General features: G+C 42.3%; 1 protein-coding gene across 2 annotated transcripts; it reads right to left on the bottom strand.

Moving 5' to 3' along the window:
- Window positions 1-67: 67 nt before the first annotated feature.
- On the bottom strand, window positions 68-27,869 carry LOC121178674 (zinc finger protein 385A-like). 2 transcript variants are annotated; one of them, XM_041032950.1, is made up of 8 exons: window positions 27,400-27,869; window positions 12,807-12,952; window positions 9,071-9,181; window positions 3,687-3,861; window positions 2,797-3,117; window positions 2,329-2,516; window positions 2,146-2,232; window positions 68-2,035 (listed from the first exon to the last, which is right to left on the bottom strand). In XM_041032950.1, the coding sequence occupies exons 1-8, from the start codon at window positions 27,410-27,412 to the stop codon at window positions 1,808-1,810; spliced, it is 1,269 nt and encodes a 422-aa protein (XP_040888884.1). In that variant the 5' UTR covers window positions 27,413-27,869; the 3' UTR covers window positions 68-1,807. The 2 variants fall into 2 exon arrangements, with proteins under 2 accessions (XP_040888884.1, XP_040888885.1); XM_041032951.1 differs by lacking the exon at window positions 27,400-27,869 and adding an exon at window positions 16,805-16,893.

The raw sequence follows: 27,869 nt of genomic DNA, 5'->3' as shown, positions 1-27,869 counted from the left end.
AATAATTCATCCATCTGCGTTGCTTACAACCAGAAACTCAGTTTAATGATTTCATATATAATTTTGTTTTAATTGAACAATCAGGAAGCCCCAACACATACCTTTTCTCATCTTTTAATAATCTACAGTTACAGTAATGTTTCAATACACTTCTCCTAAATAACAATGAATACATTTGTAGACATTTCTTTTTATTGCAGTTAACAAGAAGAGTTAGCAGGAGTGCTTGAAGTATTGCTACAGTTTCCATTTCCTAAAGCTTTTCTCTAATGTGTCACAAGCCATCATGACAGTTTTCACTGGGATAATTCAGGGTCATGTAGGGTTGGAGTACACAAGGTAGAGCAGACAAACTAAACATTGTTTTATTCCACTAGAGGCCTACAGTGCTATCAAAAAATGTGTTTGTTTTTTGCATACGAGTACTCATCTGTGTATGTGGTCCTTTTCTGTTCCTTCTGTAACATAATGCTGGTGTCTTTCATCCCACGGTTTCCACACTCCGTGTATGGGATTGTGGTGAAAATGTGGTCTGTGTAATCAAATGTGCACAAAATGCAAATACCTGCTACCAAAGTCATAAATCAACCACGGCCCTCTGCTGTGCTCACAGTGTTAGAAACTATTCCATTAAGACACTGAAACCTTTCTGTTTTGCGCAGTGAGGTGGAGATGAGAAAGTGACAGATCGTCCTTTTAAATGTATTCAAGCCATTTAAATGTAGACTTCTCACCACAGACTTTTACTTATGTGCTTTATGAGGCTGTGTCACTCATGGTTGTTGTCAGGGAGAATCTGGGGGATCAGCAGGGAAAAAAAATTTTAACAGGAGGCGGTTACATCGTGACCTTCACTAAAGAAACGGACCTAGCATTGGTTTTCTCCCTTGTTCTGTTCTTATTTTCTCCAATCGTAGAGCCTTTTACAGACTGTTAGAACAGACACTGATATCTATATACTGCACCAGTAACAATGGCTTCCTCATAACATCTACAACTTTGCCAAACCATGAATGTGGCGTGCACATCAGCACGGTTTTAAGACGTCATGTAATTTTTATTTTTTTTTTACTGTTCCTCTTTGACTTCCTATTTCTATCCCACAGAGGGAAATACGTATACACCGCATAGGCCAGCTGTTAAATTGCAGACGTACAGTACAGAGAGATGTTTGCCAGTAACTGCAGGAACAATACAGGAAATTGTTGGTACCTTTTTATAGGCCACAAAAACAGAACTTTACAGTGGTACATTCCACTATACTGTGACAGCTACAGTATGATACCAGCTAACATCAGAGGCAGCAACTATATCTAACCCAGCAGACACTGTTTTTGATAATATTAATGCTTTGGACGTGTACTGAATCCTTGCAGAGATGAACATTAAAAACGTAAGAGAGGTAGGGTTTTGAGTCAGACACAGTGGATCATATGGTAGATGAAGACATTTAGCCGGTTGCAGATTGGAGGATGCTCAAAGACGTCCATGCTTGATAGAAACTTGTTTATAAGTTCCTCTTTAAACTATCTGCAGAGTCAGTCTGATGATTGCCAGATAATTAAGCAATGAAGGGAAACTGGACCATAAAGTCTCTTTGACGTCAGTTATCTCTGGTTCTCTCTGTTAACAGCATTGGTCTGCAACTACAGTGTGCACCATGAAGAGTCATATTTATTTTCTCTGTTTTTCTCATAATGAAACACCAGCTGGAGCCACAGCAGCTGATTTGGCTCTTGATGGCACATGTTTGCAGGCCTCCACTTCACAGTGTGCTTCTTCCTGATTCGTCCTCTTTCTCTCGCCGTCAGTAAGGAGTGAAGAGGATTGGCCCGTGCGTGGTGCGGATGGGCCCCGGGGCAGGCCTCAGCAGGCTGAGGGGCGTTCCCTGGAGGAGGTGGTGATGAGGATGATGATGGGCGGTCGGGCCAGGAGGACGTAGAGCCAGCTGATTCGAGGATGCTGCGGCCGCCATTGCTGCAGCAACGGCTAGAGGATTTGGTAAAAGTCCAGCCCCCAGAGTTTTTGGAAGTTCCTTTAAAAAAGTCAAGGAGGTAAATGTGTAAATGTGACACAGCTTTAACTATTATTGCATGCAAGAATTTTCCTCAAACCTAAATTATGTAAGACGAGCCAAGTCCCTACCATGAAGTCTGTGCGCTTCTTGTGCCGACTGAGAAGAGGGTTGGGTTTCCCTGCAACTCCATCACGATGCCTGCGGCTAGATATATGCTGCAGCATCAGATGAAAAAGGATAGATATTGGATCTTGCGATTGCTTGAAAAATCATTCTCTCTTGGTGTTTAGGTCCTTGTGTGGGTTTCTCACCTGTTTAAGCTGTAGCTCAGAGTTGACTCTGACGTTGCAGATCTCACAGTGGAAGGTCCGTTCCTGAGTGTTGGGGTCAGAGGACAGCTCCCCTCCCTGCTCTGGGCTGGGTTTAGGACCCAAGCGTGGGTATGCTTTAATGGGTCCCAGTCCACTCCGAGCTTCCAGAATGGTTTTGTGCTTGGTACCTGGAAACCATAAAAAGAAATGTTGAATCTATGGTGGCAGTCTGGGCTATATTACAGTGTTGAGCATATTTTAAATGCTAAACATGAATTACTTAAAATGCAGAACACACAGAATTGCCTCTAAAGAGCCACTCTTCAGGGTTTCTGAAGTTTCTTCACAGAGTTCATGCGGCATAATGCTGTTGTTTGTAGAGGTTTATTTCTTTCAGGATTGTGCATACTCTGTGGTGTGATGTACTTATGAAAGTATGCTCTCTGACAAAGCTGTTTTTGGAATTACCTTTGTTATGTGCCTCCAGTTGTGAGAGGGAATTAACAGCTACTTTGCACAGGGAGCAGTAAAGAAGCTTCTTGGCTTTCTCTTCCTCTGACTCTCCTGAAGATGGGCTGGGTGCTGGGGATGGGGTGTCAGGAAGACCAGCCACTGTTGGATCTGCAGGGGGGCTACTGAGGGCCGCGGTGGGGGAGGGAGAGGATGGCAAAGGCGAGCTGACAGACGGCAAAAGGGGAAACTCTGCGTCTGTTGAGCTCAGTGTGGGTGTTGGGAGGCAGCTAGGGGTCAAATGTGACTCATTAGAGTTGGGACAGGATTGGGGGACATCTGTAAGCAGCACAAAGTTTTTATGTTAGTAAAGTATTTGTCAAACACAGTAAGGCATACAGTACCCCTCTCTGACCTTGTTGATCATGATATAAAAGTGTAAAAACAATGGTGCTGATCTTGCAGCTCTAGTGCTCTGTGTGAACCTCTGCCTCTCTGAGGTCGAACACACAGCTGTGCAAGTCCATCTGGACCTGCCAACCCAGTGTGGTGCTAGATGAGGATGATCACACACTGTTGTACTTTTTACATGTTGTATTTTTTGTTTCTGTTGCTTTAGACCGGCTCAGTATTGAACAGTGATGATATCTTGAAGTCTGTACAGATATAAAAGATTTACACAAGTTGTCTGGAAAGGAAGGTTTTTTCCATTGATGCAAGCGGAACCGCAAGTTCTAATAAATCACATTAGCAGTAACTCAGTGTAGCTAATAATCACCAGCGCACCAACTCTCCTCTCCGGTTAGTTTCTATCACTTCACGCAGCAGCTGTGTGGAGCATCTGTGCCACTTTGTGACAGATTCCTACGTGTGTGTATGTAACATCATACGTCTCAGGTGATGCTCACCCTGCTTATTAGGATCGGGCTCAGGGCTGGATGGCAAAGGGCCTGGTGGGGAGGGCGAAGCAGTAGGGGGAGGGTGCTGCTTGTCACCATCTTGGACACGAGCTGTTTTAGATGTCTCGATTCCTTTCACCCTTCGAGCATGACGGTTCCCCTTATAGTGGGCCTCTGCCTGGCTCTAGCAGAAGAATAAGAAACATCAGAGATTAACATGAAATTTGTTTACACTGAATCATCATGCATTTCCCCTTTTTCTTTTTTTTTTTTTGGATGACATCCATTTGAGCTAAAGCCAGAAAACCGTGTCGTACAGTTTCCTCATGTGGACTCATCATTTCGTAGCAGGAACTGATCGTCTGAGTGACCTATTGACATTGCCATGTTTCTAACCTAAGTGGACTTCATGGCATTAATAAATGTTAAAGTAAACCAACCCCTGTAATACTGTCTGCAAAGATTAATCCAACAATTACTCATGAATTCCGAAATACATTTCGTCACCCTGCGTTTTCAGTGCATTACAGTAAAATGGCTGCTGAGCTGATGGTTTGTGGCTCTAATGTGCTGATGAGAATGTCAGGGAAGAGTAGCCTCCAGAATATTCTCGTCTTCCTTCACTACTGGTGTAATCACTGTACTGGCCTGCTGAGCTGATGATGATTATTGAGTGGTGGGATTATCTAAAATGGGCTGGAGGGCTGGCGGTGGCCAGTGACAGTTGACAGTCAGTTACTGAGAGGGGAAAAAAAAAAACTGAGCAAATCATGAAGAGATTGTATCCATGAGCGTGTGTTTTCCTGCTTGTCCTTGTATGATAGCACTTAAGAGGATCAGTTTAAACTCATGAGAGAAATGAGAAGCATGAAGAAGCGTGGACATTTCCGTAAGTCCCTAGTACGGGCGTAGAGCTTGGGTTGCAGTTTATCAGAGTTAAGCCTAAATTAATGGGAAACAAGTTACATATTAGAATTAAGCATGCATTTGTGAGACTGTTGTTCTGTTGTTGTTACTCTCACACTACATGCTGCATGCCACCTCAACCTCCATGCCCTTACTTTCCACCAGGGTAGAAAACCAGGCTCACTTTTTCCTGCATTGGCACCAAACAGTGGTACATCGGACATAAATAGTGACAGGCAGAATCGTCCAATATGAAAATACTCCCTCGAGATACTGGCCCGGGAAATCAGTGTTACCCTCCAAGTTCACATATACATGTGCATGTCAGCATCAGATGAAATCAAAGGAAAGAGTGAGGTGTTGGGCACAAATATAGTTCCTGTAAGCTTCTCACTAATACAGTAACACAAAACTGCGTATGTGACTGTATTAGCATGTGTATGCACAAGCAGTGACCAACTGAGATTAGGTGGGTTTCATTATGTCAATAACAAGGCTGTGAGCCCCTTCACTGAGGCAAAGGGACCACTGGGACGTGTCCGAGATGCCTCTGTAAGCCTCGGGTATTAACTGCCAATGATAGTTACCCATATAGCTCTCATCCTGATTGGTGATGACAGAAAGGCAGATATAGCTCTGCCTGTGTAACCCAACTCCTCTGGCTGCTGCTTCCCAAAGCCCTGCGATTAGGCAAGGAGATGAAGCCCTACAGGTCGATGAACGCATGACAGCAGAGAGCTCGAAAGTGAAAAATACTCAACGCACCTTCTTCTCATTGCAGTCCACACATTGTGCTGCTGCCCTTCTAATTTTCCCTTCCCTTTCTGCAACTCCCAGTTATTTTTTTATTTTTATTTTTTTTACTTCAGCTTTGATACTTTCACTCCCTGTGACCTTCAGTGTCAGGTCTTAAGAAATCAATGAAGGTCCGCCATCAATTCAAGCATAAAAAGCTTGACAGCCTCGGAGGTGCGGGTAGAATGCTGCAGAGACAACAGGATGTAAACAAGATCAAAGCATCTGATCACTGGCGTTAATGGGAAAGGTGAATAGCGCTAAAATATAAATGATGTTTGGCATAGTAGGTGAAATGAACTGAGAAAAGCTACGAAGGAGCCTATGGAAAGGAGGATTAAGATGAATGAAGGAGCAGAGATGGGATTTAACAGGGAGAAAATGAGAGCGAGTGAATGTCCCTGAAATCCCTTTTCTCTCTAAGCAGGATGTGCTTTGATGTTTTATCTATAAAGTGACAAAGGCACAGAAAGCAGAGAGAGCTGGTCTAGCAGCCAAATCTACTGTATGGAGTACAGGCAGCAGCGACAGGAACAGGGGGTGGGAAGAAGCTGAAGAGGTGGAGAGAAGACTTGGGGACAGACGATACAGTATACCCCACAGAGGAAGAAACAGAAACATGAAAACTGACGAGAAAAATGGTGAGCACTCTAAGCTGCCTAGTAGACAGGACATATGAATGCAACATGATTTGGCGTGGCCCCGAGAAGTACAAGAAGAGGGGGACTGATTAGAGGGAAAGGGAGAGAGAGGTGTCCAGTATGGTACTGCAGTGGTGACGGTGGCTAATGCAGCATGGTGTGACGTCAGCCTTGCAGCAGAGCTGAGCTGAACACTGGCAGGCTAATCTGTCCTCTGTGGCCTGAAATGAATTGCAATGTTGTAATTACAACACGTGGGGCTACAGTGTTAGAGGCAGTGAGAAGCACCTGCTTCTGAATGGCCTCTATCAATCAATCTGCCTCTTTTGTGGAAGGCACTTGAGAATTCCTATTTAACACCGGCCTCCCGCAGACATAAATATGAAGTAAAATATTGGTGTTATTAATATACTTTGGTGGCTCATGACCTGAAGAAGGCTTGATGAAAAATAATGAGTGTTTGTCTGCCTTTGAACTACAGCACAGCCCAGACAGCGCGAGTAAGCCAAGTACTGTACTGTAAGCAGAGTATTCCTTCATTATTAAAGAATGTCCACAGTGCTTCCAGCTCCCAGTCTCTCAGGTTACTGTGGAAAGTGCTGTAGAGCCTCAGCAGGGCAGATGCACGCCGCGGCTCAGAAGTAAAACAGCAAGCTGGACGAACAGGTGGCTCAGTAGTAGACATCTCGCTGCATAAAGCAGACGTGACATGAGCCAGAGACACTCGCCCAGTACTTTTTCTTACATGCACACTCAATGAACTCACAAACAGTATGTAAATATGAACATGCTGAAGTAAATAGAAGCGCTCGGCGCTCATGCACCCCATGCTCATGTAGACCATGTGAGAACATGCAGGTCTGAGCAGGGGAGATATAATTAAGCAGCCCCTCATGGAGAGAACATGGCAGTGTTACACAAGTTTCAGATGACTCCCTCCCTGCCTGTGTCCTTTACACACCACTGCATTTAGTGTACAAGAATTTAGCACTTCATCACTGGAATGTGATTATATTTTTAGCCGGGCTTGTATATCAGGCTTTTGTTTGATTTCTACTCATGTTTAGGTTAGAGGTTATAGTGGTAGGTCATAAATACCAGGATTTTTCCATCAGTTCTTTTAATATTGATGAATACACATTACTCAGATTTATATTAGATGTTTAGTGGCACTGCATTACAAATTCAACCCAGGAAAGTTGCTTTTTTGGCTGTAGAGATTAGTGCGAGCTGTTTTGCTCTGGGACATTTTTTGGAGATCAGAAATGTTGTGGACCATGTTGTGGAAATGTGCCGTCTAAATATGTTTTTATTTGTTTCTCAGTGCACAGAAAGACAGTCTCAGTCCGTCCCAATATATCCACTGCACACATGTGCTTACAAACACAAACACATTGTAAAAGGCCCAGTACTGGACTCATAACATGTCAATCATGTCATCCAGTAGCTCGGTTTTAGATGATGACATTATTATTTGTTTTTCAACTTCAGTTAACACTACTCCTTCTTTAATGGGGCCACTCAAATGATTGCTCTAAAGTTTCATCACTTCTGGCCTCTTCTGTTTCAGTCCGTCTGCCTCATGTTGGCACAGCGACAGCTGTCACAAGTGAAATGCAGAAAATGTGCTCGATCAGGCCTAAGGTAGCTTTAAGGACAAGCTCGTGTTATTTGGAGTTCATCCTGCTGCTTCACTGTCACAAGTCTTACAACCCTCCATTAAACCCTCATCAGATTGGACCTTAAAACCTGACTTGTAACATTCAGAGGCTTGTTATGAACACCTGAAAAATGCTTTCCGATCCAGGCACACCATCCAGCCCAAAATTTCTGCACAGTTTTTTTCTGACATTCCTTCAAGACTGTAATAGGACAGTGCCAAAATGACAGTGTAGGTTGCTTGTACACAAGTTGGGGTTTTCTCTGTCTTCCTCCCCCCACTCTAAAATTGGAGCTGAGAAACTGTGAATCACGTTTCCACCTGCTCCAGCCGTACAGTCAATCACCAGCTAACTTTGGGTCCAGCTAACTTTTCTGTCAAGATTTAGAGTGTGTAGAGAGCAGGTGCCGGGGCTCTGAACCTCTAGGAAATATCATAGGATGTTCTGAAGTTACATGAATTTCCTTAACAGGCTTTCTTTAATCAGTTGTGAAGCTCCGCCCCCTCCCCATGGTTACTGTTGTTATACCTGGCAGCCTTTCAGTCCTCGCATTATTTTTATTTTGCTTACTTTCTGGAATTTTGATTAAAATGTGGGTGACATTTGGATGGAAACCTGGCAAAGGAGTCCATAATTTCAGACAGAGGTAGACAGAAGCACTGATCGATTTTGCTAGTTGGAATAACAAATGTCTCTGGCATATTTTATCGGCTAGTTAATTAAGCTAACATTCGCTTAATGGATTGGCTGAAATTGCTGCTTCAGCAGACCTTTTAATCTTTTCTGACTCCTATTAAAACTACAATATTGTTTTAAATATGCTCTTTATTTCTACATGCATAATATAACACTCACAGGGAGGCTAAAGCTTTTCAAATTGTATGTTTTCATTTTTAAACTTACAAGAATAAAGGCTTTTAGAATGAGGTCTAACTGATGGATTTAACAAATGTTGTCTTGGGTAACGAGTTTTATAAGCGACGCTGGAGAGTCATTAAATACAACAGAGCATGACTGCTGCTAATGTTAACCTGAACTCTGATATAGTAGCTTTTTAGGACTGGTGTCCACACAGTGGGGAAATAATACTTTCTTAAAGTAACCTAGTTATTCCACAGAGTTAAGCTGGTAGTATTGTTCTCTATGTACCTGCTGACTGGTTAATTCAACTCTGGTTGGGAAGTTGGTTATACTTATAAGTATAGAAGAAACAGCAACATGAACTTCTCTGAGCATGTTCCTTTAGTGCAACTCCAAGAAACATAATTCCAGCTTGCTAAACTACGTTTGGACTATTGCTGTTTTGGGGGAAGTGTTTGGCAAACAGTCCCTTAGAGTGATATTGTCTAAAACAGCAAACCTTTCATTTCAGCTATTTAGGCTTTCCTACCTCTGAGTTGAAGCGTATTTGACAGACGTTGCAGGAAATGATTGGCCGCTTTGTCTTCACCATAGGTGGCCCAAAGGTGTGCGTCATCACAGCCTTCTGGACAGGGTCCATCTGAGGAGAGATAACCCAGAGGTCACATCAAAGATTCAGCAGCACAGGAGAAGCTCAGAGGGCAGCGTCTCTGTGTTTCTCCTGACAGCAGTGCACAGGAAGGTTCGACTAAGTGAATGTGGACGAGAGAGAAAGGTGTTGGGGAAAAAGTGCAGGTGAATGACAGGGGGAGCCGCTGAAGGGGGAGAAAGCTGGGAGATAAAAAAGAGTGGAGAAGAGTGAATTGAAGAGGGAGCAGTGATTGATGTGGACAGGAGGGTGTGTGTTTTCTCAGCAGCAGCTGGTGCTGCTGTCTGTGCCTGAGTTCTTGGGTGCCGTTCAAACGCTTTAATTCATGCTGGGGTTAGAAGGGCCTAATTACAGACTCCCTATCTCCAAAAATTTGTACTTTGTTTGTGTCCTACAAAACTTCCTGTTTTTGAAACATCATACTACAGTATCACACAAAACAATAGAGGCATTTTCTGTGTAGTAAGAGATAAAATGTATTTTAGATATGATTTAGCCTTTTGATTGCTGTAAGGACATTTGGTCCTTGTAGCAGGAAGTGCAGTCGATTTCAGTTGCAATGAAATTGAATTTGGCATTTTAAATAAGTGCCCTGAGTAATATGGTGATATAATGAACATATAAAACTGTTATAGTCTGGGTTTATCTAAAAATATACTGTTGGTAATTAATAACAACTGTACTGACTGTATGAATTATGGAGAAAAGCATAGATTTTCAACGTTAATGTCCTGACTGAAGCTTGAATATGTATACAGTAATTGGTGGGTTCACATATTTATTTAACATAGGTATCATTTTGTCTTAACATTGAAATGTGCAGCCAAGTGTTTATCCTATTGGGCGAATCCCATAATAGGATTAAACTGATGAAACAATTGAGAAGAATATTAGGACAAGAATGTATAGTATTAATTAAAACAACAAAAATATTTTAAGAAAGGAAAAAAATAAAACATTGTTTGGTATAAAAATCTATAGGAAAACAACAGAAAACAATATCAAAAACAGTATCTTCAATGAAATGCCAAATTATAAACACCGGCCTATGACTTAAAAATATCAACCCAGCTCGTCATTCTCAGATCAAGCACAGATATATGCCACGTCATCCTCTTAAGAAATGTTTACTACCTCATTTTTAGACGACTTGAATGGACTCGTGTGAGCTCTTTGACCCATTGGCAGGGTTCAGCAACCACAACGCTGGGTGTTGCCCTCATTAAGCAGCCAAAAGAACACTGCGGTTTTACTCAGCCTCTCATCCCCCTGCTCAGACTGTGAACGTATGCTGCCAAATGAGAGACTGTTTACACTCTCAAGCTCCAGGCGCCAGGGGAAATGGTATAATTGGTCTGAAAACTTAAACCCTTTTCGAATCTATTGTTAGAAATATTTATAGCCTCATTTTTTTATGCTCCTGTGTCTTAACTTGTGACCAGTTCACCTTTCTATTTCTACCTGAAACACCTCCAAGGTTATTTGTTTACATCTGTATATTTGTTTCTGGGCCAGCATTGTGTGTGTGCGGGTGAAGACATGACTTCCTGCGTGTTGTGAATGTGTGTACACACCTGAGTGCATTAACATCTACATGTCTGTGTGTGCCAACAAGGTAGAGGAAAACAAGAACCCCTGTCTCTCCAGTCTGTCTCTTATTGGTTGCTGCTGTTCACCGTGTTGATCTCTCTGCATGTCTCCCCTCACTGTGTGTCTTTCTCTGCCTTTCTTTGACCACCTGTTCTCTTCAGGATCGCTTTCTGTGCATCTCTCCCTACTGCTATGACCTCATTAACCTATTAGTCCACTTTTTGTCTCCTCTTTCACTCCCTCCTCCCTCGAACAGTAGAGCTTTTGTTACATCAGTAATTTACACAGTGTGTAAATTCTTAAATATTCTAAAATATTTAATCTGTTATACACATTTTTACATTCATTTTTAAAAGTTGTAATTCTCTAGAATACAGTCCAAGTTGATTTGGCAGCACCTGTGCTTGCATGTGGTGATGGCAAGCGTGTTTGACTACTATACAGTAGATCCCACAATTATAGATCCCACTAACTGATGACAGATTCTCTGTTTGGGAAAACCCACCAAGCCAATAAAAATTTTGTAGGCGGGTAGAATGGGAAGGTCATCTTCCTTTGCCACAACTAGAAAAATGGTGACAGAGATGCAAACACCAAAATGGTGAAAAGATCAGTGCAGCCGTACATGTTTCTGTAAGTCAACTAAAAGAGGTCACAGCCCTTAAATCCGTGCATTTCATCTTTAAGCAACAGCTCTCTCAGCTGTCGACTGAAACTGCTGTCAGTGGAACGGATGCAGAAAACAGTTTCCATGTGTCAGACTGAATTATCAAGTGGGAAAAAAAAACCCAGCAGTTCAGTAGGATTATCTGGAAGACAGTCACCAACATCATGAGCACAGTAATACTGAACTTATGATCAAATGTTTTACGCATCATGTCCAGTATGTGTGTGCATGGTTTCCTGTGAATCTTCATGCTAATTTGAATCCCTTCGGGAGACGCAGAATCCGCCAGTAACAGTTAAAACTGCTGCACAGTGAGTCAGTTACTGACTGCAAACTACACTGAATAGCTGTTGTTGAAAAAAACAAAACCCATAAATTAATTGTATTGAAAAACTCAATGAAAAAACAGTAATGTTTCTTTCCAAACTGTGTAACTGACATAGAGACATGTGCCTTATGGAAAATTATGCAAATTATGTCTAAATGCAAGAATGTGATAGCTGATGAGACAGAACTGTTATCAGCTCTCTAGGTAACTCTGAGAACTCCCCAAACTGGAAAATAGCCATGTTTGGAACAATAATCACAATAATTGAGTGTTTCTGTCAGACTGTCCTTCTCTGTGTCCTTTCAGCAAGCGGGCTGAGTGCGGTCGTAGCCTTCTGTCACTGGCTGACTGCAGTGTTGTAGACTTGTTTAAATTTTACTATGCAGACAGAGAGTGATGTGAATTGGCACTGGCTCTGCCATTAGTGGTCACACTCAATGTCCTCAACAAAGCAGGATGAATCATAAACTTGAGGAAGGGTCATTTTGTCCGAGCGCATGCAGCATGCGCATACGTGATTATATATGTGTGTGTGTGTGTGTGTGTGTGTGTGTGTGTGTGTGTGTGTGTGTGTGTGTGTGTGTGTGTGTGTGTGTGTGTGTGTGTGTGTGGTGCATGTGTGTCCCTGTTTGTTGCCACGCTGACCTTCACATGAAACCCAATCTGGAAATGAGAGGGAGCCACAGAAAATGCTGACTGTAGAGAACACAGCATGTGCCTCTTATACCATTGATTAGCTGTAACTCATTTTATTGCAGTAAAACACTCGCCGGGGCATTTTCTCAATTATGCTGAAACTCACTCTGCTGAATAAAAAGTAAACAGCTGTCACCTTATCATTTTGAATTATACAGAATAAATCCTCAGCACTTTATCACTCATCTCAACTCAGGAGGGCAACACTCCAAAGCCACAGCTGAATACCAGCTCTGTCTCCTGTTAAGTGAAACAAGAGGATAACCAATCCCAGACACCGTCTGTGCACATGTGTGTGTTCGTGATCGTGTGCAGGTATGCCTGTGAGCACTCACTGTGTTAAAGTTGTGGAAGAGGCCGATGCTGGCCGGGTGAGGCGTCTCCAGGGGGAACTGGAGGAAGGGCTTCATGTCCAGTGGGGGTGGGATGACAGGCGGGCTCCTGAGGAAGGCAGGGACCGGCCCCGGTCGGTTTACACTTCCTGTGGCAGATGCACAAACAGGGAAATTAGAGATTAAAAAAAAAAAAAAAAATCATAAAGCCTCATAAATAAATAATACACCTGCTCAAATGTTGCTCATACTGAGACTAAGGTACTGCAGTGAGTCACTGCACAAGGTGTGTTAGTAAGAAGAAATGAAACTACCACAGTTGAATTGAAATATTTTCTTAAAGAAACAGGTCACTCTTTTGGAAAACAGGCTCATTTGCTTTCTTGCCAAGAGCTAGATAAGAACAGTTATTCCATTCTCATATCCATACTCTAAATGGCTGGAAGCAGCTAGTCTGGCTCTGTCCAGAAGTGACCAAATTCACCCAGCAGCATTTCTGACACTCTTTCTGATTATATGTATCTGGTTTGTTTAATCTGTATAGTTGTAGTAGTTTCATGTCAATCGTACAGAGATGAGAGTCGTATCAATCTTCTCAACTTTCACTGAAAAAGCCTATTTGCCCCAAAGTGTCGAACTATTTATTAAAAGCTAAGCATCGTATCAGAACAGGTCCCCGTTTTACAACATGTTCTAAGTGTATACTGTTTTTTTTTTTTCTAAATCTAAACCCTCATCTTCTACGTCATTTTCCCATGCTGAGCCCCTCTACCCACCCACACCTCTCCTCTCCCTGCTTCTCTTGCTGACTTTTCTCTCAGTAGTAGCTCAGCAGCGGTGAATGCCTACACTTGAGGAGTCTTCTGTGATGGGCAGGAGAGCTAAGCTCCTTAAGCTTAGCAGCTGGGGTGCTGCAGATATCGGTCTTTTCTCCATTTCTCCCTCTGTCTCTCTCCCACCAAGCGTAGTTTTCTATCCCCATTTCATGGTGCCTTATTCTGCCTGCCTGCCTCTGTATCCCTCATCTGTACCTCTGGTTTTTTCCAGCACCAGTCCTTCTAGCTTTTTTGTTCCTCCTTTTCCTTATCCTCATCCTCTTTCTGTTTCACTCGCTTCATTCCACTTCTGCTTCCCATAGTTATTCTTCTCTTTAGCGTAAAACCAGCAGGGAGCTTCGGGCCCAATCTGACTACGCAGAGAGAATTTGTATAATCTTTTCTCCTGAGATTATATGCAATTGTCATCCTTTATTGCCTGTGCTTTGTGGTGACTACTTAACAATTTTGTTACATTTGAAAAGAAAAACTCTTCACTTGTCAAAATGAGGGGAAGAAAAGGCTATTTTGGTAAGAGCAGAGGAGGCTCCCTTCACTGACAGCAAGGAGACAAAAAGACTGTGCTGTCAGCATCAGAAATAGATGGAGGGGAAAGTCTCTCCTTCTGGTATTCCTCTTCTGACTCTTTCAGTCATTGGGAGGCTGTGGCAGCTGAAGCTCGGCTGAAGCTGTTGTCATTTGCGTGTGGCTGCTTTCGCATGTGTTGCATGAGAAGGAAGGAGTTTAGAGGGTAGGAAGAGAAATAAGATATAGAAGTGGAGGTCACTGTTGAAATGTCCTTCAGACATGCTACGAGTCCCACGGCTCACATGGCCGCCATTATCACCTCTGTAAGCCGACCACAGCGACGTTAGTGCAGAGTGGAAAAAAAAAAAAAAAACAGCAGCCATAACGCACATTTGTTCACACCAACATATGAACATGGGAGAATGAGTGAAAGCTCAACGCACACCAGACATCATAACCAAAAATAAATTAAAAAAACCATCTGGTACTTTCTGTCGCGGATTAATACAAGCTTGTTTGTATTTAGGACATCGGGACTGTTTTAATCAGAATGACAAAAAATACTACAGTGTCCATGTTCATCATGATGAAGGAACGTGTCAGCCAGTACAAAAGGAGTGGCTCACTGATGTGTTTTTAATAGCGTTTGGCCAGCAGGAGATCATAGGAATAAACTATGCAGGCAACACTTATTAGAAGGATCAGTTGTTTGGTCTTTTCATGGGATTTTTTTGACATTAATAAAAATACAGAATCATCCAGACTCATCTTTTAACCTTCCAAAAATTCAAGGTTAACAGTAACATTCTGTGGATTCTTTCACATATCTAGTCATTTTATCGAAAATGTAAAAAAAAAAAAGTGGAAATGTGTCTTAGATGCAATTTAACAGGAGGTTAACGGTGCAGATAATGGGACAATAATGTCTCAGCACTATGGATTGGCTGAGAGGTATCATTATTACTTCCTCTTTGGTTAGTGAAGCGTATTCCTGACACGCTTCTGTTAAATCCGCAGCTCATTTTACGCCACATTACAATTTAAAGGTCAAAGCATGCCTGCCGTTCCTTATAAATCTGCATTTTCAGTGCGGGCACTCACAATAGAGTGATGTTGAAGTTAAAGATGGCACACAGTGTTTCCAGTGGCATACTCTGCACCATCCCACAGCACCTCGATGCAGTGTGAGCAGCAGCAGCAGCTTCCCCTGACCTACCCTCCTCCTGAGTGATTTACAATGACATCAGATAAGTGAACGCCACGACTCTTCGACAGCGACCACGCAGGGAGGGAGAGCATTGATTGGACACGTTCTGAGGAGCGTTAAAGTGTTAAAGTGCTGCCAAACTCTATAAATCCAGGCCTCACCATCTATTGCCCCTTCACTCCACTAAAATGAACAGAGAGTGCTGCCCCCCCCCCCCCCCCACCCTCATCTGACTGCCGTTTTTTTTTTCTAATGCAAATGTTTGGGCGGGAAAAAGATCAATGACTGTGTAATAGCTTATTGAATTTTTGTGTAGATTGTGAGAGAGAGGTAGGTGGACAAAAATGAAGAGGCGCAGAGGGGGGAAGAAAAAAAAGAAAAGACAACCAGAGACAGAATCTTATCATCACAGTAGATTTCACAAACCCCGACGTGTGCACACGCAGGGATGCACACACCAATATGCTGTGACTAAGGCCTCCCAAATTGGCAATTCATTTAGCCAATTTAGGCTTAATGATCACAGAGGTAATGTCAATGTCAGTGACGTTGCCGGAGCCTCTCTGTATTCCCTGCCTGCCTCCATCTTTGCTTTTGTTGTGCTTCATGATGGGACCAGGAGGGAAGGGGACAGGAGACTGGATGACATGCTGTCTAACAGAATGAAGTCTGATGAGAGGCAGAAACACTGCAGGGTCCTACCAAAAAGGAAAAAAAGAAAAGAAATAAATCTAAAAAAGAAATTCCGCCACCTTTAGTTCTTGGCCCCTCAGCTCGGCGCACGGTGCCAGGCACTTCACATCTGCATCTAAATGGGCTGCTGTGCACAGATGACTCTGAAATGAGCCTCTGTGGTGGATTAGCCAGCTTCCCCTGACAAAAGCCCCCTCACTGTCACTGCAGCAGAGAGGGACAGCTATGTGGTGGCAACAGAAACCACAGGGTCCACTGTGCTCTTGTTTGTCTTTCCCCAAGGTTTCCGTGCAGGGCGATTTGAAAAAGAGACAGTGTCACGTTGATCCAACACTTGGTGGCAGATGACACCATTAGTATGTTGATGATCGTCATTAGTTGAAATGATGTTTGCGGTTTTTGTGGCAGGAATGCTGAGCTGTTGGCTGCCACAATTTAGCAGAGCTGACATTATAACTGTCATATCTCTGTAAAATAAATGCTTAAAAGGATTTCTCACAATCCAGTTTGGTTTTCTCCCGTGTGGCGTAAATGCACTGCAACTGCGTTTGAGGGTCTAACCTTTGAAGAACCACAGCGCTAACTTTGTCGTAATTGCAGGGGGGAGATAGCTCTGTCTTAGTGTCGCATACTGCTACTGTGAAGGACTGAGCATGAAATCCAATTTACTGCAGCTCAGCTTACCCTCAAGTCAAAGGCAGCTATTTCAACCTAAGCAAGGGACAGATGACAATACACACACACACAGACACACAAACCTTTGTAGTCTGAATGAATGATGCTCTAAAAGGAACAACTTATAGGCTCAGTGCTGATTAATGTTGTGTTGGACTGTGTGAGATCTGGACAGTGGGGAAAGGACACAGTGAAGAGGAGAGCTGAGTAGTGGTGAAGGAGAACACAGTTGATTTCAGTCTGCACTTTGTTTTAATGATAGATGCTCTGCGCCCCAGTGGCCACGCTTAAATGCCGCCTCCCAGAGAACTCTCAGAAGTCCTCTTTCACTGGAAATGTGTGTGTGTGTGTGTGTTTATGCAGTGCTCTTGAGATCAGTCAGTCCTTCTGCAGCTCCACTCTCTGATTTCATGCAGTATTTGTAATTAATGAAGACTTTTGTTTTCCCCTACAGATTTTGCATCGCTCGCAGTAAAATTTTAAGTCATTATGTAATCATGGTATTACATTGCTTTTACTTTTGCTTCCCCATTTCTCATAAAAAATACTGTTTGTTTCTCTAGTGTCTGACTATGAAACGTAATAAAGAAGTAAAAAAACAAAAACAAAACAAAACAAAACAAAACAAAAAAAAAAAATGTGATTGTGAAGTGACCGTGGAGGACGAGCAAAGAGGAGCTTAGTTAGAAATAAGGCAGCGGCGCTGAGTGGTTCGAGTTGATCAAGCAAGGAAAAGAGGTCTGGTTGAGGAGGGGAGATGAGGTGGAGAGAGAAGGAAAGCATCAGAGGAGGGGGAGGGAGCCGCATGTTTTGAGGTGAGTCCAAGGTGACCAGAGGAGGTAAAGAGCCATGTTAACCTGCGGGTTAACGTACAGAAGAAATACCATCTGTTAACTGAAGAAAGCAGTTATATTCCGCACAGCTGCAACTGCACCATATGACGTACTGTACATCTGTTAAAGATCTCACGGTAACACTGTCAAAGTGGCGAAAGCATTCCAGTCAGTACAGCAGCTTGTAAGCTGTTAACCTTTGGTTGTCAGATGCAAAATGTCATGTGCGCATGAACAGTTTTGGGTTATTTTGTTGCTCTCCTTGTGGGTTGTCTGCATGTCATGTCATGTTTTTAGCATCTACACAAATCCTGACACATGACATTTAGTTTATAGGCCCTGTATGTCACATTTTGTGTTGCTGTCAAAGCGGATTTTTCAGCTGCTTTCTGTGTTTACTTTTGGTTGGACTCAAGGTTTGTTCAGACAGAAGTTAAGTGCGCCAGCTGTACAGATGTTAGTTGTATCTAGCTAACCATGCACACACTGATCGTGTGTGTGTGTTTGTCTTCAGCTCAGACTCACACCTGGAACACCGGACTCTATAGAGCAGCTTTGCATCTTCCTTCCATTGGCTCTTTATGTAATCATATATCACGCCACATCTAAATTTTGTTTTCACTTTCTATCTAAACACACCCACAAAGAAAGTGTTTCTCTTACCAAAATTGATGGCAGGCAGTAAAGATTTGATTTTGACAATATATTTATGAAACATAGTCATACCCATATCATCTATCTGTGCATCCTGAACCTGCAGCCAACTTTCTCTGTCATTATACCGTGGTCATGATGTAGTGCAGTTTGAAGCAAACAGGGAGCTCAACAGGACGAAACCACGCAGGGCAAAGTGAGGACCATCGAGAGATTCACCTTGTCAACATGACCGCCTGCCCTGCCCCACATTATTATTCTGTTTGTCAAACCATTTACACACCTGCTGGGAGCTGGAAGAACACTCCACTGCAGATGTAAACCTACCAGAAACCTGAGCATGTAATGTACACAAGCAAGCGCGCAAACACACAAAAGCACACACGTAAGAGACTGAGCAGACACGTACACAACAGTGGCAACAAAGGCATCAGACATACAGGAGCCAGGTGCATCTCCTTATCATTTTATACAATAGAGAACACACAACGGCAATATGTTCAATAAACAAATAACAGAACAAAAACAGTACTGTGCAGCTGTACTACATATAGCAGAAATTACAGGTTATATTTTTGGGGGTGATTGGAGTCTGAAGGGCAGAGTGTGGTTTTATGCTATAGCGTGGTCATGAAGCAACACGCAAGGGTTATGCAGGGTAAGAGTCATACAGCCTTGGCTGGGCTATGGTCTGCATAACTTCAGGACTGTAAATAACAAACAACAAAGAGCTTTATGTTCAGCCTATGTGCCCTATTGCCACTTTTGGCATCTCTGAAACCAGTAAATGACAGACGCAAGTGTTTTATGCTGTAGGTTTCAAGGCCTTCTACTTTTATAAACATGGTGGACAAGTCCTCCAGACTGAAGGATAAATATGTCTTTGTCATTGCCTTCCAAAACAACATATGAGTTTTCCTGAACATCAGTAGAGCTGCACGTATTGCCCTCCAAAACCATTAAATATAATTTATTACAAAAGATATTAACATGATGGTTTGGTGATCTGTCACCACTATGGTTAAGGTTTGCTATTGGCACAAAACCTCCTGATTAATTCTGGGAGCAGCAAACACAGTTAGCAGCATGAATCAGCGTTGGTCAACTTAATTCTTTCAGACATTTACACTTTTACAGCCATTCATGGTTTCCAGACGATGTATCCTAATAACCTTGGTAATCCTCTGACTTTTCAGCAAGCATCACCATGACATTCACATGTATGGTTTTGACTGAACTGTCTCAACAGCAATTGGATGGATTGCTGTAAAATTTCATGTCTCCCATTTTTTGAATTATAAGAACCTTCCATCATCAGGTGAAAAGTTTCGTTTGCCCAGTACTTTAGTTTATGGCCAAACAGCTGCAAAACTAAGGACATTACCATTAGCCTTTACAGCTAATTAGCAAATGATAGCATGCCAACACAATAAAAACACACATATGTTGGCATTTAGCTCACAGCACCACTAAGTACAGCCTCACATAGATGATAATATGCCTGTAGACTCTTAGTCTGGTTTCTCTCTCTCATAATTCTCTCTCATAACTTGCATTGCGTGCATGCTGTAGGTAATTGAAAAGCAGTGGCCATGGACCGGATTCCCCAGTTCCACTTGACTGCAACAATCCTCCACCTTTTGCTTCATGTTTATTGTTGTGCGTGTAGGAGCGCTTTGTGCTCTTATGGGTCATAGGACAGGTCGTGGGACTTGTCAAACTGGGTGAGAGAAGGCAAAAAAGTTCTGTCACACAGATTTCTTTTTTTTTTTTTTTTTGGTAACATCATGAGGCGCCCCAGACGCTCCATCGGCTGACTGTCGCTGTGACAAACTACACAAGACACATTTTGTCTTCCCAGCGACCCACGTCTGTCAGGTCGGGCTTATCAGGCTGATATCATGTAGGCTGATCCCAGTGTCAAGTAAGAAAAAAAAACCACAGTCATGGTTAAAAGAAAAACATTTGGTTAAGGTTAGGGGAAGATCACAGTTGATGCTGACTGTCCTGATTAAATGGAGTCGAGTCATGTGTCCAAGTCACCAGCTTTGTTGGCCCAAACATCACCCCAGTCTTCACCTTAAGAGGTTTCGGGTTGCTAAGAAGAAAGTCATGCTACATTTTTCCATTACTCTTGAGAAATGAGAGTCATAATACACACGGTCACTTGGGGTCCTCGTCAGGTTGTTTTTGGTATTTAAACAACTAGAGTGTTTTCTTTTGAGGGCAGACTCTGCGAGGTATACCCACTGTAACTATTCAACCTTCTCTTCTTTCCTTACTAGACATGGTTTTGTTCTCTGCAATACTTTGAGGCTTCACATACGTAGGAAATGTGTGTCACTTTGTCAGACATACAGTGACGGGCACATTTCTCCATTTTAAATGTCAATACTTTTCATCCTTCACTGCATTGCCTTGATTTAAAGGTCATGTTGTTTATCGGCAACAACATGCACCTGTGATTCTTTTTGGAGGACATTGATGAGTGAGGAGATTTTTCGTGTGTGTGTATGTATGTTCTGGTTTTATGCACACACACACATTTATAGATTGCTTCATACTGGTTGAGCGAACAGTGATGCAAGCCATTAACTTTTTTTTTTTTTATAGTGCTGAGCGAGGTCTTTGCGTCAGACTAGAGGAAGCCTTGGCCCATTTTTAAATAAATAAAGACCTCAAACCTCTGGGTCTGAAATATTCATCATAAAAATCGCACAAGAGTTACTAAACTGCATTCCACACGGCTCTGCATCGAGGGAGATGAGCCAGCTTTAGCTTTCAGACCCCACAACTGGTTTTGTTAACGGGTTTGAATTTTTCCTCATGTTAAAAGATAAAAATACGATATTTAGATGGTGGTGGCTGCGCTTGGAGAGGCAGAGAGAAGGGAATTGGTTGGTGATGGACAGCAGGACAAGAGGGGAGTGGAGACTTTCCATCTTTGCTTGTCAGCACTGTCGGCTTTCATGGACACTATTTTGGTCTCTGGATATACATCTTTATCTTAGTGAAGGGAAGTTAATATAGTATATAAAACCCACATCAGCCCAAGATGCTGTGATCATATGTCAGTGTGTTTAATGTCTAAAGCACAGAGAGTTAAAGCTTCTGCACCAGGAAAGGGATTATCACAAGCTCAAGTTCACACTCAGATCACAGGAAGCCTCAAGCAGGGGTAAGAGCAAGCAAACAAAAATAAAAGTAGCCAAATATTTATTTTAACGCACACATGTACATGGAACAAGGTCAATGTTGTCAATCAAATTTACTGTAAGACAAGAAGTGGGCATTATAACCTCACAAGAGGAATTGTTGAAACTGAGATGAGAAAATAAGATGGTCTATATAACTGATGGTCTGATTAGTGGTTTAATCAAAATCTGCTAATTCTGGGACAGTGTCCCCTTGTGTGTTTCATTAAAATAAAAAAAAAAGATACATAACAGTTAATTCATGATATTTTGCAAACATTAGGATAATTTCTGAGTACTCTCAAGTCATGTCAGAGTTAATTTGATTACATCATTTATTTTATATTTTAATTAACAGGTTTGGTACAGAGGTTTTAAACCTATTAAAGCTCTTTAGTAGGTTCTGCTGAATAAGCACATGGCTTTTTGACCTCTTCCATCTCTTTTGTATTTATTTTAATGCTGTTTTGTACTCATGAAAATAGGAGACAAAATCTAGGGACGGTGATGCATCCATGAGTGTGTGTGTCTGTTTCTCCCTTGTTTCAGCAGATAACATTATGTCATCGCCTTGTATGAAAACTCCAAAAAATGAACAACTGAAGAAGAAAACTGAGATGCTGTGTGATGTCCTGATTCTGCTTTATAATGAAGCTTGTTGATGAGGCAGGGGGATTGTCTTGATGAATGACATTGAGTCTTGCACAAGGGCTTACACTCTAGGTAGTGAGAAACTGAGATGACTAATCATGTAATGCACCAACTTTAGACTTTGTGATCAAGAACCTTCTTGATAAGGGTCAAGTTAGAGTACTTAAAATGAAATATGACCTCCTCTGACCACATTTTCGTATAATTTTGATGTATGAGGGTGAACTCTTTCAATGACAAAAAAATAATATTTCTTTCTTTAATCCTTTTATCATCATCTTTGGCTATTTTCTGTCGCCGTGTGTGCGTTTGTGTGTTGCGGATTCATTCAGCAATGCTAGACATTATCTGTGGTATACTCCTGTCTTCCCTGTCTTTCCCTGTAATAATTGTGATGACTGCTGGATCCATGAACACACAGAGAAATGAGAACAAAAATTATACCATTAGCGTCACTTGAAGTGGAACAAAAAGCCTCACTCACACCAGCCTACAGATTTTCCAAAGAGGGCAACCCTTTGATCATTTGATCACGTGTCAAAGTAAGCTGATCCCATAAGATAAACCTAAATTGGCGACGGCAGCACATGCAGCCAAAAGTTTGTGCCAGACATGAGTGGTCACCTTGACACTCATGTAATGAAAATGTAATGTAATTGTAAAAAAAAACAAATCAATCGGATCAATGAGAACAAAGAGGGAGAAAAGCTTTCCAGCACTGTCTTACCCAAGATCATCCTGTATCCTTCCACTGTCAACTTCTGCTCCCCACGTTATCCTCCTGCTCGACTCTTGTCTTCCTCAATCAGCTACTGAGGTGACTCAAACCTTAAGCGCCCACCTTTCTGGCTCTCAAAACTCAGAGCAATTATGGAAAGGACCAACATCCAACATCAGAACCTTCACTTTGCATCCCTTCACGTTGTGCCTTCTCTCCTGCTCCGTTCCCCTCGTCCACATGAGATGCTTCCTCTCCTTCAGACCTCGACAGGCGGCTGTGGTTCAGCCAGCTGGAGTAGTACAGCAGCAGCCCTGACTGCAACGCAACATGCACTCAATCTGCTGCGAAGGAAGCCTGTAATTTATTCACTGTTATGTATTCACTCCAGGAGGAGAAACACCAGAGAATACGGAGCTGAGATGTAGGCTTGCCTCACTCACTGGAGGAACCTCTGCACCACAGCATGCCTCTGTCTCCCTCTCTCCCTCCCTCTCTCTCTCTCTCTCTCTCTCTCTCTCTCTCTCTCATATTTTGGGGTTGGGTATAACCTAAAGGCACCTTGCATTCCTGAGCCGTGATTGGCTGGACGCTCGGCCAATGAGAGCAGACGGTGCTGAGTGTTTTCTTGGGGTGTTTGAATCAGGAGGCAGAGTGATAATGCTGCTGTCGATTCTGCTCTCCCCTTCTCTCTTTCACCCTCTCTCTGCTGTTTACTATTGACAGTCTTTTTTTCTCTTGTTTCTCTCCTTGTCTCACTTTATTCTCTGCCTCGTACTTCACATCGACAGCATCTGAAACATGACTTGTGTACGTTAATGTCTGCCCTCACAACATCCTCCCCCAGAATAATTCTGGAAGTCCCCTCTGGTCTCCCTTTCCACCTGTACGTCAGGGTGTTTTCACAAAGATCAGTGGTACACTTTAAAAAATGCTGACTGAGCTTACACTGTAGTTGCCATTCCAGACAACTGTGTGAAAAGAACAAAAAGAAAAGCAGACAGAAGCGCAAAAGAGACTGACAGCTTGAGAGACTCGATGAAGCATCGGAGGGAGGGGAGGGGAGATTGAGGTTAACGCAGACTGACTTGGGGATGAAAGTGTAAGGTGAGGAAATGCGGAAGATGTGGTGGAACATCAGGATGAAGGATGATGCTGACAGCCGTTTACAGGCGGAGGTAGAGTGTGCTGAATGAGCTCAAAAACCGAGCACATCTGTAACAATATTTACCAGGATAATGTATTCAAAGTTGAACATGATGCTAATGTATATATTGAAGACTGCATCAAGCTCTTTCCCACAAAATCAGGCTGCTGTGTTACATATGCGGCTTTAGGCAATAAAAAGTGTGTGTGTGTGTGTGTGTGTGTGTGTGTGTGTGTGTGTGTGTGTGTGTGTGTGTGTGTGTGTGTGTGTGTTTGTGTGTGTGTGAGAGAGAGAGAGAGAGATATAAGCTTTCCTCATTAGTGGAGTCAGGCTGAATAATGCAGGGAGGTGTATTGTTGTGGTCAATGGGCCAGGTGCTAATATGGCTGTCTGAGGGTGGAGGGGCAGACACAGCATGACTTTAATGGATGTCACCATGGGAAACTGAAACCGGACCACTGGACTCAGGTGACACACCGTCCTGTGTGTGTGTGTGTGTGTGTGTGTGTGTGTGTGTGTGTGTGTGTGTGTGTGTGTGTGTGTGTGTGTGTGTGTGTGTGTGTGTGTGTGTGTGTGTGTGTGTGTGTGTGTGTTGGGGAGTATGTATGACATACTGTACTGTATGATCAGGCTAAGTTGTTCACATTAAAACACCACTGTGTTTGGTCTGAATGGTGTTTTTCTGATGTTTACAGAATATTATAGACTTTATTATGGCAGTGAACCAGTAAGGTCAAATAAGCTTTTACTAAACTAACACTTAGTAACAGCCAGTTTTTCTCTCAGCATTGTTCAGCAGGGCAGACAACATGCAGGCCTACATATAAAATATGTTTTGCTTATTTTTTGTATTATTTTGATTCCTTTTAGAATAAAATAAGTTGATAAAATTGTTATTTTTAATATCGTATCTGAGATATCATTTTCCATTAGTAAATAAGGGTTACCATAATTACAGACGCTCTTGTTAATCCTGATTTGATAAAAACAAATCATGTTCTTGTGTTGCACTGCAAGACTTCAGATGTAACTGACTCTATGCACACATAATAGAGAGTGGTCTGCCTCAGTCATTGCTGAATGAATGTATTGTTGTTACACTAATCGGTTAGGATCGCACCAGCAAAAGTCATTGCACCAAAACAGTTTGAATGCACAGGGTACCCGCTTTCACTTAAATATTAAAATCGACTTAATTTATCTGTCTTCAGCTTTATCAGACTTAATTTCAGCCCCATGCTCTGTTCAAAATATGACCTCAATATCCTGGTGCAAAAGAGACCCAGTAATGTTGCTTTGCATGCCTGTCTTCACATGAGGGGCATTGGTTATTATTAGATGAGACAAGGTAATATTTAATGTGGTTTAAATGAGCCTGTTTATACTGATGGTGATAACAATAATCTTAATTGCCTGCAAAGGTGGAAATTTGCCTTTGAGTTCACAGGTAGGTTAACATATCATCATAGTAAATCACAATACTTAATAATATAATAATAATAATAAACACAACATGCACAGTACAGGCATTATTATTATTATTATTATTATTACAAAATTTGTAGAATTAATAATTCAAAATGGTTACGTTTTATGAACTCAGTCTGTTTGATTATGTGCATGTGACCTCAACCACCCTGTCATTCTCTCGTACCGTCCCAGGGGTCCATAACTGTGTCGACAGGCTTGTTAAACTCCAGTTTTAGCAGTGAGTGTTAGAGGTGAGTCCTGAGGAGTCCTACCAATGTTTGACAAAGTCTTCATTCGATGTGTAACAGTGATGAAACGGCCTAAAGCATGTGTTTAATCAGCCACTTACAGGTTCAAATGGCCAAACAGCAAAGATGAAAAGATGAGAGTGACGTGCGAAAGCCTCAACTTTTCTCCTGTAACCGTTTTGTGTCCTGCATCCATGAGTATGTTTTAATAACGCATCACACAATCAAATTGTGTCAAGAGTTTCTTGTAAAACCCTGGTTAATGAAACCAATATTATAATTAATTGTTATGTATTTGAATTTTACTGGTTCTACTGTTTGTGCTCTGTGGTCAGAGACCTCAGTTGTTCAGAGCTGAAGTGGACTGAAGCTGACGTCCAGACATACTGTGAATCAGCCAGCTGTGTTTGGTTGAAAATCAATTTAATGTAAAGTGACAGAGTGTGTTTCTCTTCTGGAGTGAGGGAAGTCCAGCCACCGGGCAGAGTGGCTGTTTACTGCACATCAGAGGTTAAAATAGGTGTTGCTAGAATGGAGGCTGGGAATGACGGGCTCACACTGGCCATAAATATACACATACGCGCACACACACACTGGACTTAACATGTCTCTGTACAGTGAAGAGGTAGAAAGTGGTTCACTGGCACATGCACATAAAAATGTGCTTTGTTGGGGAGTGGGCTCTACTGGTCATAGTTTAGCACAATGCTAGAACTCTGAAACATCATTTTTAAACAGATATTTGTAAATATCTATTGTTGTCAATCTATAATGATAAAATACACTTTGTGTGTATAAAAAAAAAATCTGTATTAGCCAAGCCGCTAAGCTGCAAAACATCAACTGACAATACTCATTTACATATTTTAGTATGGTATTTTGTGAAGTACACAAACCAGAAAATCCTCAAAGTACGATTAAAACGATTTAACAATATAAATTTTCTATGAAAGGAACTGTTGGCTTAATCATGACTCCTGATGGATTCTTTTCAAAGGCCAGACATCTATGTAACTGCTAAAACTGCTTGCTTCTTTTTTATATCTAGATACATTTAAACATATGCATAGGACCTGATGAAGGTTCAGCATTCTTGCAGCAAAGAACCTGGATCTAATTAACATGCAAAGATTTTCTTTTTTTTGTTATTACAGTTCAAGCTGACACTGCACAATGATTTGAAGCTTGCAATACAAGGAGTACATCACAATGAAATCACAGCTCCCTTTAATGTTACTGTGCTGTCGACTTCTCAGCCAACTAGAGGTCCTCCTCAGGCAAATTTTGCTCATTTTATCCCTGTTTTATTGATTTTTTTTTTTCACTAATCCCACTGAGGTTTTGTGGATGTGCACACATTTCTGGCACTTTCACTTTTTCCTTGCATGAGGTGTACAGAGTTCTAGTTCCTTAGCCTTTCTCTCTTTTCCCCTGTTCCCCTTCCTTTTTTCCATCATTCCTTCCCTGCATCATACCGATGATATGTGTTAAAGGTCGGGGGTCTGCCACCGGGTCTAAGTGCAAAGTCTTGTCTGACACTGAGCGCTGGTGTTTGCAGGAGACTGCCCCAACTTTCATCAAAGAGAGAAACCTTCAAAGCCTCATGTAAGACTGTCTCTCACTCTTTATTTCTGCTCCGAATATTGCAATAATGAGGGGATCCGGGCTTATCCAGCTTCTCAGTTCATTTTAAGCTGATCAAAGGAGGAATGCTAACAGTGGTGGGCGGTTTTGCATTGCTCAGTAGTGAGTTATGATCTTACCTGAGCCCCACATCGGTCGCCTCTGTTCTTCGCGAGGCTTGAGGTGATCCAGATCCTCCGTCCAATAGAGACTCCAGAGGTCAGTGTGTCAGCCAGCATAAAGTCATACAGACAGAGGTCCTCTTTGAGTGGAATAAATGAAAGTACGCTCACTTTACTGCAGAGAGATGAATGAAGTGGCACAGAGCGACGTGAGCGCAGACCTCAGAGCAGTCCGCTGGAGAATGGAGAATGAAATGCTAGGTACAAGCAGCCACATGCTCACAGTGTTGCTGCATCAAACTGCAGGCATCTTGATGTTCAGCTTATTCATCTTCCTCACAGTCACTTTCTCTCTCTTCATCCCGCTCTTTTCAGATTCCCTTTAATTCCTCTCTGGGTTTATCGGCGCTTTCTCTCTGTTTTCCCTTCATGCTGCCACCTCTTTCCCGGGAACCAAGAAAACAAGTGCACAAGATTCCAGAGGCTAA

The sequence above is a fragment of the Toxotes jaculatrix genome, chromosome 3 (genome assembly GCF_017976425.1).
Source record: "Toxotes jaculatrix isolate fToxJac2 chromosome 3, fToxJac2.pri, whole genome shotgun sequence".
Classification (NCBI taxonomy): Eukaryota; Metazoa; Chordata; class Actinopteri; family Toxotidae; genus Toxotes; species Toxotes jaculatrix.
Note: the sequence above shows the minus strand (reverse complement) of the source record. Positions and strands in the feature narration are given on the sequence as shown.

What these genes read in the sequence shown, in the direction of transcription:
- LOC121178674 (XM_041032950.1), bottom strand. An exon ending in GCCCGATCCTAATAAGCAGG is followed by an intron (nt 3,118 to 3,686) that starts GTGAGCATCACC and finishes TGCTGCTTACAG; the next exon opens with ATGTCCCCCAATCCTGTCCC. An exon ending in ACTGGAGGCACATAACAAAG is followed by an intron (nt 2,517 to 2,796) that starts GTAATTCCAAAA and finishes TATGGTTTCCAG; the next exon opens with GTACCAAGCACAAAACCATT.